Source organism: Branchiostoma lanceolatum, chromosome 11, assembly GCF_035083965.1.
Source record: "Branchiostoma lanceolatum isolate klBraLanc5 chromosome 11, klBraLanc5.hap2, whole genome shotgun sequence".
Lineage (NCBI taxonomy): Eukaryota > Metazoa > Chordata > Leptocardii > Amphioxiformes > Branchiostomatidae > Branchiostoma > Branchiostoma lanceolatum.
In genome coordinates, this window is record NC_089732.1 from 16,856,273 (window position 1) to 16,867,722 (window position 11,450).

Consider the following 11,450-nt stretch of genomic DNA (forward strand, 5'->3'; position numbering starts at 1 on the left):
CTCTTCTTTTATAACTTATCAAATCCTAAACATGTGTTGGATTTGGAAAGGCTATAGGGTCTTGATACGTGGACTTGTTGGGAGGCACTGAAATATTCATCATCACAATGGCGACCTCCATGGCTCGTGAATTCCCAAGATTAGCTTTTTTGTGCCATTTCAGGAATCTCAGCCCTTGTCTAGGATCTTCTACGGCTTCAAGATATTCTAGGACACAGAATGACTCTTGTGTGCAAGTGGCGAGATACAGAGCACCGCCGTTCCCGCTGGACAGGAGCAGATACATACCCGACAAGTCCGACCCCAAAACTCCGGAGTTCCAGAAAACGCTAAAGTTTGACCGTAAACTGTGGGGCCGACATGGGGAGGCGTCAGGTAGGCTCAGCTGATATTCTTACAACTTTGCGCGGTACTGGAAACTGATAATCTGAGTAGAAGCGAAGATGTAGCCCGGTAACCATACCGTCGTGAGCTTCCCGGTACGTCTACGGTGTTGTGAGCGTTGGCCGCCGCCCAGTATATTGGAGCAAGCCGGGCAATTTTTACGGGGTTGGTTTCAATTACCTCCTCATGACAATAGTTAGAAAGGTTGGCTAGAAAGTTAGCCTTTTAGAAAAGGCCATTGCTTAGCAATACTTGGGCCGGTAAAACACCCGTCAGCCCTAAGATGATTTCCTACTAACGATATCCAGGCTGGCAAAGATGATTGAAAGAGAGGGAAAGGGGAAACATTATGAGAGGGGGAGTCATATGGGATGGGTGAGGGTCAGCAAAAAGCCAGGATGAAGGAAGAGGGGAGGGAAGGATATGAGTGCCTGTTTCTTAAAATGTAACTTTTTCTACATATAATAAGCATGCCTAGAAAGTAGAAGTACATTAGTGATCTAGGGAATAAAAGAGGGAGTAGAAGAAGAATAGGGAAGGGAGGTAGAACGATTAGTGGCTAAGTATTAGAATAATACACTCTAAGGGCAACAGGTAATACATGTACTGCAATTGTGGTAGGGAAAAATGGAGTGTTCGTGGTGTTTTTTTGTTTGCGATTGAAACAATGAAGTGCATGGAGAGAAGACAGAACAAGCAGTCTCATGGTGGTTTTAAATTCGCAGCAAAGAGGTTACTGTGAAATCCCTAATCATTAATGCACCAAGAAAATGACAACATTTAAAGTAGCTGTTTTATTTTCTCAGGGTTGGACCCATCCATCTGTTGGCCAACCAAAGCAGAGCTTGCAGAGATGCAGGTGGAGGAGAGAGACTGGAACCCAACATTACAGGAGATGCAGCAGAGCATCGCCATCAAGAGGAGTGCAGAGGAGAGCGATCGCCTAGCCAGGTGGGTTAGACAATCTCAAAAGACTTTGCTAATCGTTTTTGGCTCTCAGAAGTTACAGCGCCAGTAAAAAAAAGGCTCTTAGATAACAAGTTCTACTGTAATTCACTTTATCTTCACGGTAGCATAATTTCACAGTAAAGAAAATTTTCACTGAACTTTAACTTCACAGAACAGATGTGTGAAGGAATAGAAAAATAATTACAACAGTTTTTTCACGATGATGATAAGTTCACAGTTCAGAGGTGACTGTGAAAACAGTGAACAGAAAGTTTCAGTGAAAGAAACAAGAATTACAGTATTCTCTACTGTACTGCTCTTTCAGAGAGAAGCGGATCGCAGCGAACATGGCGAGGATGCCGAAGCTCATCGAGCAAGTTTACGAAGAACGCAGACTGAAGAAAGAACAGCTGGAGGAAACCAAGAAAAGTAAGGAGCGCCTGATCGCTCAGGCACGTGAGCGGCTGGGCTACAACGTCCACCCCAGCAGCCCCAAGTTTGTGGCCATGATAGAGGAAATAGAGAATGAAGAGAGGAAACAGAAGAAGAAGGCGAAGAGAGCGAAACAGGAGGCGATAAAAGAAGCGTTCAAGGCCGCCATGGCTACAGCTGAGGCCGCGAAAATACAGGACGGAGCGACGATCAACACGGACATTCCTCTTAAACCTCACAAAAATCAAAGTGATCAATAGAAACCAAATATTGATAGAACTTTGTTGTTTTTTCTTATCATGAGCATGTACTATTAGATATTGAATTGCAGTTTTTGTCAATATTAAAGAAAAACCAAGGTGGTTTTATATATAAAACCTCCTTGGCAAAACTAGGAAGATTAGTTATTTCATGAAGAATAAGATGATTTTGTAGATGATTTTCATAACTGTGTATATTAATAAACAGTCTTTGAAATACCATAAGTCTACACATTTATGCAGCCATTACCTGTTTAAGATTTATCTTACCACACATCAGTACCTGTCATTGTGGAGTTGTGGCAAAAAAAAGAAAACTGTTGTAAGGAAGTCACTCTCTTAAATGCCATGGCTTCTTACTCAAGTTATTGGTCATTTTCAAATAAAAGCCCTCTTACATGTCCTAGCCTTGTTTTGTCATCTTAATTAATGTAACTATTTAAAAGTCATTTTTCAACGCAGCATATTTGTAGGTACATGTCCATGCACACCTCATCTGCGTTAATTTAAGAGTAATTTGACAGTAAGCAAGAAAATGGTATGCTATGCATGGCTTTAAGGATTGTGCTGTTTAAAAGTCTATGTCTTCGCTGGTTAAACAAGTTGCTGTCAAGGCCATAGGTTAAGAGTTTTCAGTGTCCATGTCTTTCTTTGCTGCCAGCACCTCTAATACTATTCACCTATCATATAACATTCTAGGCGTTGGCCGATTCAAAACGAGCGTCCGTGAATGCAGGTAACGGTATGGTGTGGTTCATCAGACGGTAAAAGCCACACTTTCTTTGCTAAAATGAGACTTTCATACTTTAAACAACTTGCTTTTGTCTGGGTCTTTGCACCTATAAATCAAGATCTTGATGGATTTGTCTGAAGCTGGAAATGTCGGTAGTTAAGAGGGTGATACACGCCGTTTTGATTACTAAGACATGGTCGTATATACGGAAAAAGTCAATAGTGCAGTCAAAATAGGTCAGATCAAGCATACAAATTTGTCTCCGTTATCGCGACAAGTTGGCTAATCTCCTACAGTTCTTCAGAGGAATCAGACTTCTGTGGGAAAAGTAACGAGATTTTTCGAGTTAAAGTTGACCTATTTTCCACTGGGTTTTCTATGATTTCGCCATAGTTTTCAACCCCAAATACGCACTAGATGGGGATTTCGCGGCACCCGTTAGAGGGTTACGTCTTATCCGATGTATGCAAATATAACTACATTGTACTTAGAAATGTGCAAATGTCATTAAATTTCAAGTTGAGCAACAAGTAGTCTGTATCACGCAAACTCCAGCTGTCCGGGGGTTTCTCTCCCCTCCGTGGGTGGATAGCCGTTACAGGCGGCGGGCGGACACGGGGCTTGGTTGAAACCAGGCTAAGCAACAAGGGGACAGCTGTAGTCCTGTAGATATATTAAGGAGAGTGCTGCAGAATGGAGGAAAAAGTTGTAGCTTTGGGGAGAATCGCAGAGAATGATAGAGACGCATGGAGAAGGAAGGAGACTGTATCAGAAAGCTACTATAACCATTCCCGTACTCATACCCCTTCCAGTGCTCAAATCACGCGCGCCAGTAAGAGCACTGGTTGCAGTACTTCAGTCAGCCGTATAGTGTCGCTTTTGAACCGCAGGCTTCGTCAACATAATTTTGCAAAAAGAAAATGGCGGACTCTGTCGGTAAAGTTGTGATTCCCGGCGACGTTTTATCCGAATTTCGGGCCTCCGAGAAAACGTCTAAAGTTGCACTTGGCCCCGGACTTAGGCAGGAGGGAGAGGAAGTTCTAGTAACGAAAAGCGGGATCCTCCGTCATAAGGAACCCAACTTATACTGGATAGACTGCCACCAAAGAAGGGTGAGGACTCGCCGCCAGCACACGTGTTATCTTGTTGTTTACACCAAAGACTTGCATTCTTGTTGTTGAATGGTAGTTTTTCACGGGTGGCTGCATGATGGCATGTTAAATTAAGATAATCAGCGGTTGTAGCTTATAGCCTCGAATTATCGAGTTACACGAGCACGAATGCATAACGTTATATATAACATGTGAAATTATGTGTTGGGTGGAGGACTGAAAATATTAATTGGCTATTATTTGTGTTAGACGTGGTTGGTTGGTACTCTTCTCTACTCTTCTCCTCTCACCTGTGGATATTCATTGTCTCTAGTTTAGATACTTTGCTTTTGCACTAGTAACGTTACTTCTTTCTGTATCTCTAATGTTACATGTATAGCCGGTATATAAGTATAACCACCCTTCAAAGTAACACACAAGCTTCTGTATCTGAGCCTATGTAGCAAAAATAACAGCCTTTAGTTTAGGCGTAACAGAACAGCTTTGCAGGTACGCTGCACGACAGCAGCTGGTTACATTACACTGAAAGGCCTGTCACACCTTACCTTTGCACATCTAGCTCTAACTTGAATGAAGCTTATAAAGCTATCTAATGAGAATGCTCCTACAGTACTTGATGACAATGAATTGACAATACATGTACTTCTATGGAAAAACTCATTTTTGAACATGAGTGTTTGATGTAATTTGTCTACAGTACATCCCAGCTAAGGGTGAGGATGTTATCGGTGTCGTGACAGTGAAGTCTGGAGACGTGTTCAGAGTGGACATCGGCGCCACACAGCCGGCGACTCTGTCATACCTGGCCTTCGAGGGCGCAACTAAGAGGAACAGACCCAACGTGAAGGTATGGTCACCGTTGTGAATGATAAACAATGGAAGAAAGGATAAAGGAGTACATGTGGATTAGATTGAAACCTTGCAACTTATAAATTGCAGTTTATGCTTCAAATTAATTTTTGAATGGGTTTGCAGAAAAAGCTGGCCTCTCCACCAGGCCAGTCCACCAGGTCGGCTTCTCAGATACCCCATTCACACCCCCAGAAACTGTTATACACCAGTGCACCCGTGCCCTCAAGCGGATTACATCAATATCACATCCATTATATAACATTAGAAGCTACTATAGTTTCTGGGTGGAGACACTGAATTTTGTGTGAGTGGCCTACTGCTGTGTGCACCAAGGGTCATAACTAGGGGTGGGTACCGGTACAAAAAATTCAGGTCCGGTCCAGGTCCAGGTCCAGAGGGTCAGGTCCAGGTCCGGACCTGTACCTGTACCTGATTATAGTAGTGTCGCAGTACATCATATTTTGGAGAGCGAGACACACGCAAAAGTCTCCAAACGTCATGTCTGGAACGATATAGTTTCTTAGGTTTGCACTTTGTCTCAAAATTATAATTATACTCTTCTCGCCGTCTGTTTACTATTCCTTTAAGTGTTTCTAGGTATGATTCACAGCTAACGTCTTCGAAAACGAAGTTAAATCTGCTGTTTTGTATTTTCTTAGACCAGTTATGTGGCCGCCTGGTACTATGAATTTTCTAATCGGTCCATAGGCCAGTCCACTGATTTTTTACGGACCGGTTTTTTTGGACCGGTCCATTAAGAAATACCGGTTTTGTACCGGTACACGGTACCGGTACCCACCCCTAGTCATAACCAATGTCGCATTAGAGGCAACATCAGATCAGGTCAGGAAGAATGGAACATCGAGCTGTCATACTGACTTTCAAATTGATGACCTTCAATTTTCCCCTGTGATGTTGCTAGATTTATCTTAACATTCACTCAACATAGATGAAAATGTAATGGTTAGAATCAAATTTAATCCACATTCACTGTGTCAGGGACCCCGGCAGCATTATAATAAATCAAATACTGGATATTACTGACTACATGTACTATTATAATACTATGTATACAATATACTACTAGTACTTGGACCTGCGGTAACCTGAAATATTTGTGGGTAATCTAGCTTTTGGCTTAGGTTGCCCACTGGGTAACGTGGCTATAAAAAGTATGTTGAGTAGAGCTGTGTACCTAAACAAATTTAGGTACAGGTACATGTACACGGGTTAAGGTACAGGTACCTGAACCTAAACTACTTGTTTGGAAAATGCTAGATTTTCAATAAGGACAAAAGCATGTTTGAACTGGTAAAAACATAATATTTGATTGTGCTAGGTATCTTTTATATGAAAACACGGATGAAAATTTGACTCCAGCCATGCAAATGTGTTTTCTGAGCTTTAGAGTGGCTTTAGAGCACTGCCACGGTAATTTCATAGTAATTTTATCTGTCAAAGTGGTCATCCCCTGAGTCAGGTCCAGTACCAATACAGCAGGGTCAGGTATTTTGGACATGTACCTAATTGATTGTACCCGGTACAGCTCTAATGTCGAGCCCTGTTACTTCGTAACAAGTAAGCTGGCTTCCCATACAGATGCAAAATTGGCTGACTGAAGTTCTAATGTTAAAAGTTGGCAATCGATATCTGCATGTAACTTGGCAATATTTTGGTTGTTTGTTATCATGTAATTAGTGCTATAGTGCTAGATGTGCTTTTAGATTTTAGTATAAGGGATAATAATACCTAAAAAAACAGGCTTGTTGCCTGAGTAGGGGTGGATACCGGTTCGCTGGACCTGATTCGGACCTGTATAACATCCAAGAACCAAGTCCAAAAAAACATGAAAGCCAAAACCTGAGTCAAAAAAAAACTGAACAAAGCACTAATATATTTTCCTATTTTGTTTGATGAAAAGTGTTTTGAGTCTCCCCTCTTACAAAAAGGCATTTGAAGTAAGTGCAACATTCAAATATCAAATACTGGTTTGTCTTGAAAGTCTTCTTAACAAGAAACTTTTAGTTATGCATGTCAGTCTTAATTCTCTATGCTTGATATTGGTTTAATAAAACAAAACACGTCAACTAGACAGGATCAGGTCCAGGTTCAGGTACGGACCTGAACCTAAATCTCTGGACCTAAATCTGGACTTGGACCTTATCAAGCCGAACCGGTATCCACCCCTAGTATGCCTGAGTATTTTTTCCCTGTATAAAAAAAAAACAAGAGTCCGTAGGACACAATTCTCCGTGAAGTATTTAAAGTGTGTACATTGTGGGTGAGGTGTTTGTTAATCTCCTTTGCTAGTGACCTGCTCAGTTGTAAGATAAATGCATGAAATGGATATTGATGTCAGGTGTGAAATCACAGACAATTACTATCCTGGTTTATTTTGTTGTATTTGGCGATTAATTGTGTAGGGATGGGCCATTATACTGGATAATTGTTAATTATGGCCCCAGACTTAATGGTTTGGTCCACTTTATGTCATCTTTATCATGAAGCACTATTTCTCGATTAGAACCATCATTTTGTGATACTTTAGTACCTATGCAGCAACGGAATCGTGGGTTGCATGTGGAGCCAGGTGTGAAAAGTGCACTTCGATAAGCGGTAATTAAAGAATGAAAAGTATTGACCCACACAAATTGCATCTCTGCACAGTCCAAGTAGTGTTTTAGAGCAAGCAAAGAAAAGTGTTTATTTATCTTTTTCTTTCAATGATGAATGAATGAATGATGAATGATGAATGAATGATGAATGATGATGAATGATGAATGATTTTATTGGTAAGGAACTCGCGGGCAAACACACCCGAATTACGTCCTTATTACATACAGTAGTGTTCAATACAGGAGTGTTCAACCTGCTGAAAAGTACGTTTTCACAGCATGGCACAGATAGGATCTAGAAATTCCGGGAAAAGCCACAAATTTAGATCTAGATGGCCCCTCTTGATCTATGAAGAGTATCAACGAACCATTCAGCCTTACAAGATGTTTCAAAAATTACAAATATGCAGTAAATTCTCTTTCAACAATTCATTGCAGGCATGCCTGATCTATATCTATCAACCTACTAAGTATTTGCAATAAAGAAGGCTAATTTGTATTATCGTAACATTTCACGGGAAGGTCAAAGGTCACCGGATCTAACAATCCGGTGAAGCACCCGGAAGTGACACTGTCTCCGGCCGGCGCACACTTTTCTGAGAGACATGTCTCAACAATCTTTCATCCCCTGCGTAAACTGTTTACATTGTCACAGACTCCGTATTATAAAATACAAGTGTGGTAAGTTTGAAGGTCCAGAGATTTTCCATTTTCACACTGTGCTTAAAAGTGCACCGTCCGTCTCGTGCGCACAAACTAGTATGTGAGCTGCGACTTGACACGGCATACTTAATACACAGACAGGAGGTCACTCTGCGCATGTTCGCAGCTAAAACTCACAATTCCTGTTGCCGCATTGGTATGTAACTTGGTATATCGTTTGCTAGGTTGCGTGTGGTGATGCACGTTGTCTATTTTACAATGTAACAGGGACTATACAATCACAGCAAGTAGGGAATCTTTGTACCCCGTATCTGCCTTAAGTATTGCAGTCAAGCGTAACGGGTTATAACATGGTCGCTTTGGCAGGGCAGGGGTCCTTGCCATTAATTATAGGGGTGCAATTACGATATTGCATTGACGTTTAAAGTAGTTACCGTGGAACAAAGACAATGTGCATCACCACGCCGAACCAGGCAAACAATATGCCAAGTTACACACCAATGCGACGACGGGATCGTGAGTTATAGCTGCGACCGCGCAAACAAAAGCACTCCCAATACTCCCAGAAGGAGGTCTTCCTCCTTCCCGGAGTAATGAATAAAAACGTGTTTTCTTCTGCCCCCCCCCCCCCCTCCCCAGGTTGGTGACCTTGTGTTTGCCAAGCTGCTGGTAGCTAATAAGGACATGGAGCCAGAGCTGGTGTGTATCGACTCCGGAGGTCACAGCGCCGGGTACGGGGTCATCCCTGCTGACGGAGGCTTCATGTTTCACTCTTCACTCAACCTCGTCAGGAAGTGAGTTGTAAATGGATCAATTAGTATGGTTAATTTTGACCCATGTATGCTCCAAGCAGAGGTTTTGGTCTGGGGGCTAGTACATTTGTAGTGGCTGTGATTTCTTACAACTGCCTGCTAGCCCCCTGATCTAAACCTTTGCTTGGAGAATAGGATCCAGGGCTGTCTCCAGTCAAAGGAACCATCCCTCCATCCCGGGACGGAAATTTGCTTGCTGTTATGGAAAAAATTCCATCCCTTTCAAAACGTCATGACATGAAATTGTTGAAAACATATTTTGATGAGCTGATAATTATTGATTCAACAATGAAAATTAACAAGATGGACTCCCAAAAAAATGAGTGAGGAGAACAAAAGTTAAACCTGGAGATAGCCCTGCTTAGATTACACCTGGTGTGAGTGGATCAAACCTTGCAGTATGGTGTTACTCTTAGGCAGCTTGAACCTACTGTACAAAACACCATATCGAACGAATAGAAGACCCATAGAACCCCCTGTTCTATTCAGCCCACCTCCGTCAAAAACAGCGTTGGCAGGGCAGAAATGGCACGTGTAAAGTAGGGTACGTATATCTGGGACAGGTTTTCCACTGTATTGGTTGAATGCATGCTCAGAACAAAAACGAATTTAAAAAGAAAATAGATTGGTCACTCAAGGAGAGGAAGCTTGTACCACATGCTGACTAATACTAAAGTCCGCTAGCGAAGAGTTTCGTCTCTTCAGTTACAGTACTGGTGTGTGAAACTGGTTAACTTTAAAGGAAACAGGGAAGTAAAATGATGCATTTTAATTCTTAGTTACTAAATACCATGCAGCTGTTATGCATGCAGTCAATACAGTGGGAACCCTGTCACAGATATATGAACCCTGTTTTACACGTGCATCGGCTGCTTGTCAAAAACTGGGCGCTGATGCCCACCGACAACGGAAAGCTATGCGGCGCATACCGCTTTAACATTGACCGAAAACATTACGCTGTCACCGCAACTGCACCTACCCCCTCCTTAAACAACTCTACCCGGTGGATACTGCCTTCAACAAAGAAGACATAGCATTCTTATTTGGGCCGCTCTGAAAGAGTTTCAGTGCCACAAAAGCTAAACCGAAGTCAGTGGCATTATTTTCAACCTAGCCGCGGCGGCCATGTTTGGTCCGTCAAACCCTGTTTTTGGCGGAGGTGTTCGAAATCGAACAGGGGGCGTGGCTTTGGGATCCGTCTATTACAGTAGTTGCACAGAAGCGCTGGTGGCATTTACATGTACAGATTACATGAGTACAAGCGGGTGGGTTTGTTAGACATGTATTTCCTCTTTGATCCCCTTCTTTCTATTACATGTACATGTACTACAGGGATCATACAACTTAAAATCTTTAAAATAAATGGAAAAGTTCCTATGGTCTTATACTTACATTTTTACTAAAAGCGCCTGATCATGATGTAGAAATACTAGTATGTGACTGAAAAAAATAAACCTGACTCTCCCTCCACCCCTTCCAGAATGCTCTCTCCCAACTGCGACATCCTGAAGTTCCTGGGGAAGAACGTTCCATTTGAGACTGCTGTGGGGGTGAATGGACGTGTCTGGGTCAAAGCCAAGACTGTGAAGGACACCATTGTTGTGGCCAATGCCATCGCCAGCTCTGAGCACATGACAAATGCCCAAATAAGGACGATGATCCGTCAGCTATTGGACAAACTTTCCGGGTTCTGATACGCCAAGGAAGGAAAAGGATTTCAGTCAACAGTGTATTCCGTTGGTCAAGATTTTACTTCAGACAGGGAAAGATCCATAAATTAAGACACTTCCAGGAATGTCAGATCTGCAATATGAGATCCATGGATCACAGTTTTTCATACAGATGATGGTAAAAAATTATGTTTTGTTACCATTCCAGTTATGTAGTTCTTTTTACCATTACAAACTGTTGATATGCGCAGTTTCAGGCTGTAACCACACAATATTTTTTGCTTCCCTTATAACACAATTATGTCTACAGGCTTGTCAAATAAATACACTTTGAAGTAATGCCTCTGTTCCTTTTTCCAGTTTGAAACTTACATATGTTTTAAATAGTACATATGTACTATATTTGACACAATAAAACATGAAACTGCACCAATGAAGGACAGAAAAGTCATTACATTGTTTGTATAATACAAACTGATTTAGAAATTATTATTTTTTTTAAATATTTTACAATGAAATTGAATTGAATATGAAATGATTGAATTGAATAACAGCGGATGCATGTTTTCCTAACTTGTTGAAAATCGCAGCTATACTCCTTGACTTGTGGTAATACCACAGGGATATAGAATCAAATTGGTAGGTAAAAAAAATACCTCTGGCAAATAAGAAACATCGATTATAAAAATAGATAAAAATCATGGAGATTTGGGGTCTTCAGAATCTTGTTCAGTCTGTGTTGTTGTTGCACCTTGTAGTGCCAAGTGGAACATACATGTAGGTCAGCAAGTTCCCTTGCTGTTTCTGTATCATGGTTTATTTTATAATGGCACCTCCTCAAACATGGGACTCCCTTCTCTCCGAAAGGAGGAGGAACGCGCGCCTCAGACCTTCTCCTACAAACTTGTTAGCAACCATATTAATATAGACACAGTTTGCTGAAACCAGCCCAGGGGAGCCATGACGCCA

The 11,450-nt window shown here is 41.7% G+C and overlaps 2 protein-coding genes across 2 annotated transcripts; both read left to right on the top strand.

The window, feature by feature from the left end:
• The first annotated feature begins 74 nt into the window (after window positions 1-74).
• LOC136444598 (large ribosomal subunit protein mL64-like) lies at window positions 75-2,130 on the top strand. The gene is made up of 3 exons (XM_066442224.1): window positions 75-375; window positions 1,191-1,335; window positions 1,658-2,130. The coding sequence occupies exons 1-3, from the start codon at window positions 108-110 to the stop codon at window positions 2,022-2,024; spliced, it is 780 nt and encodes a 259-aa protein (XP_066298321.1). The 5' UTR covers window positions 75-107; the 3' UTR covers window positions 2,025-2,130.
• Window positions 2,131-3,673: 1,543 nt separating this feature from the next.
• Window positions 3,674-10,507, top strand: LOC136444599 (exosome complex component RRP40-like). The gene is made up of 4 exons (XM_066442225.1): window positions 3,674-3,869; window positions 4,567-4,716; window positions 8,639-8,793; window positions 10,292-10,507. The coding sequence occupies exons 1-4, from the start codon at window positions 3,678-3,680 to the stop codon at window positions 10,503-10,505; spliced, it is 711 nt and encodes a 236-aa protein (XP_066298322.1). The 5' UTR covers window positions 3,674-3,677; the 3' UTR covers window positions 10,506-10,507.
• The last annotated feature ends 943 nt before the right edge of the window (window positions 10,508-11,450 follow it).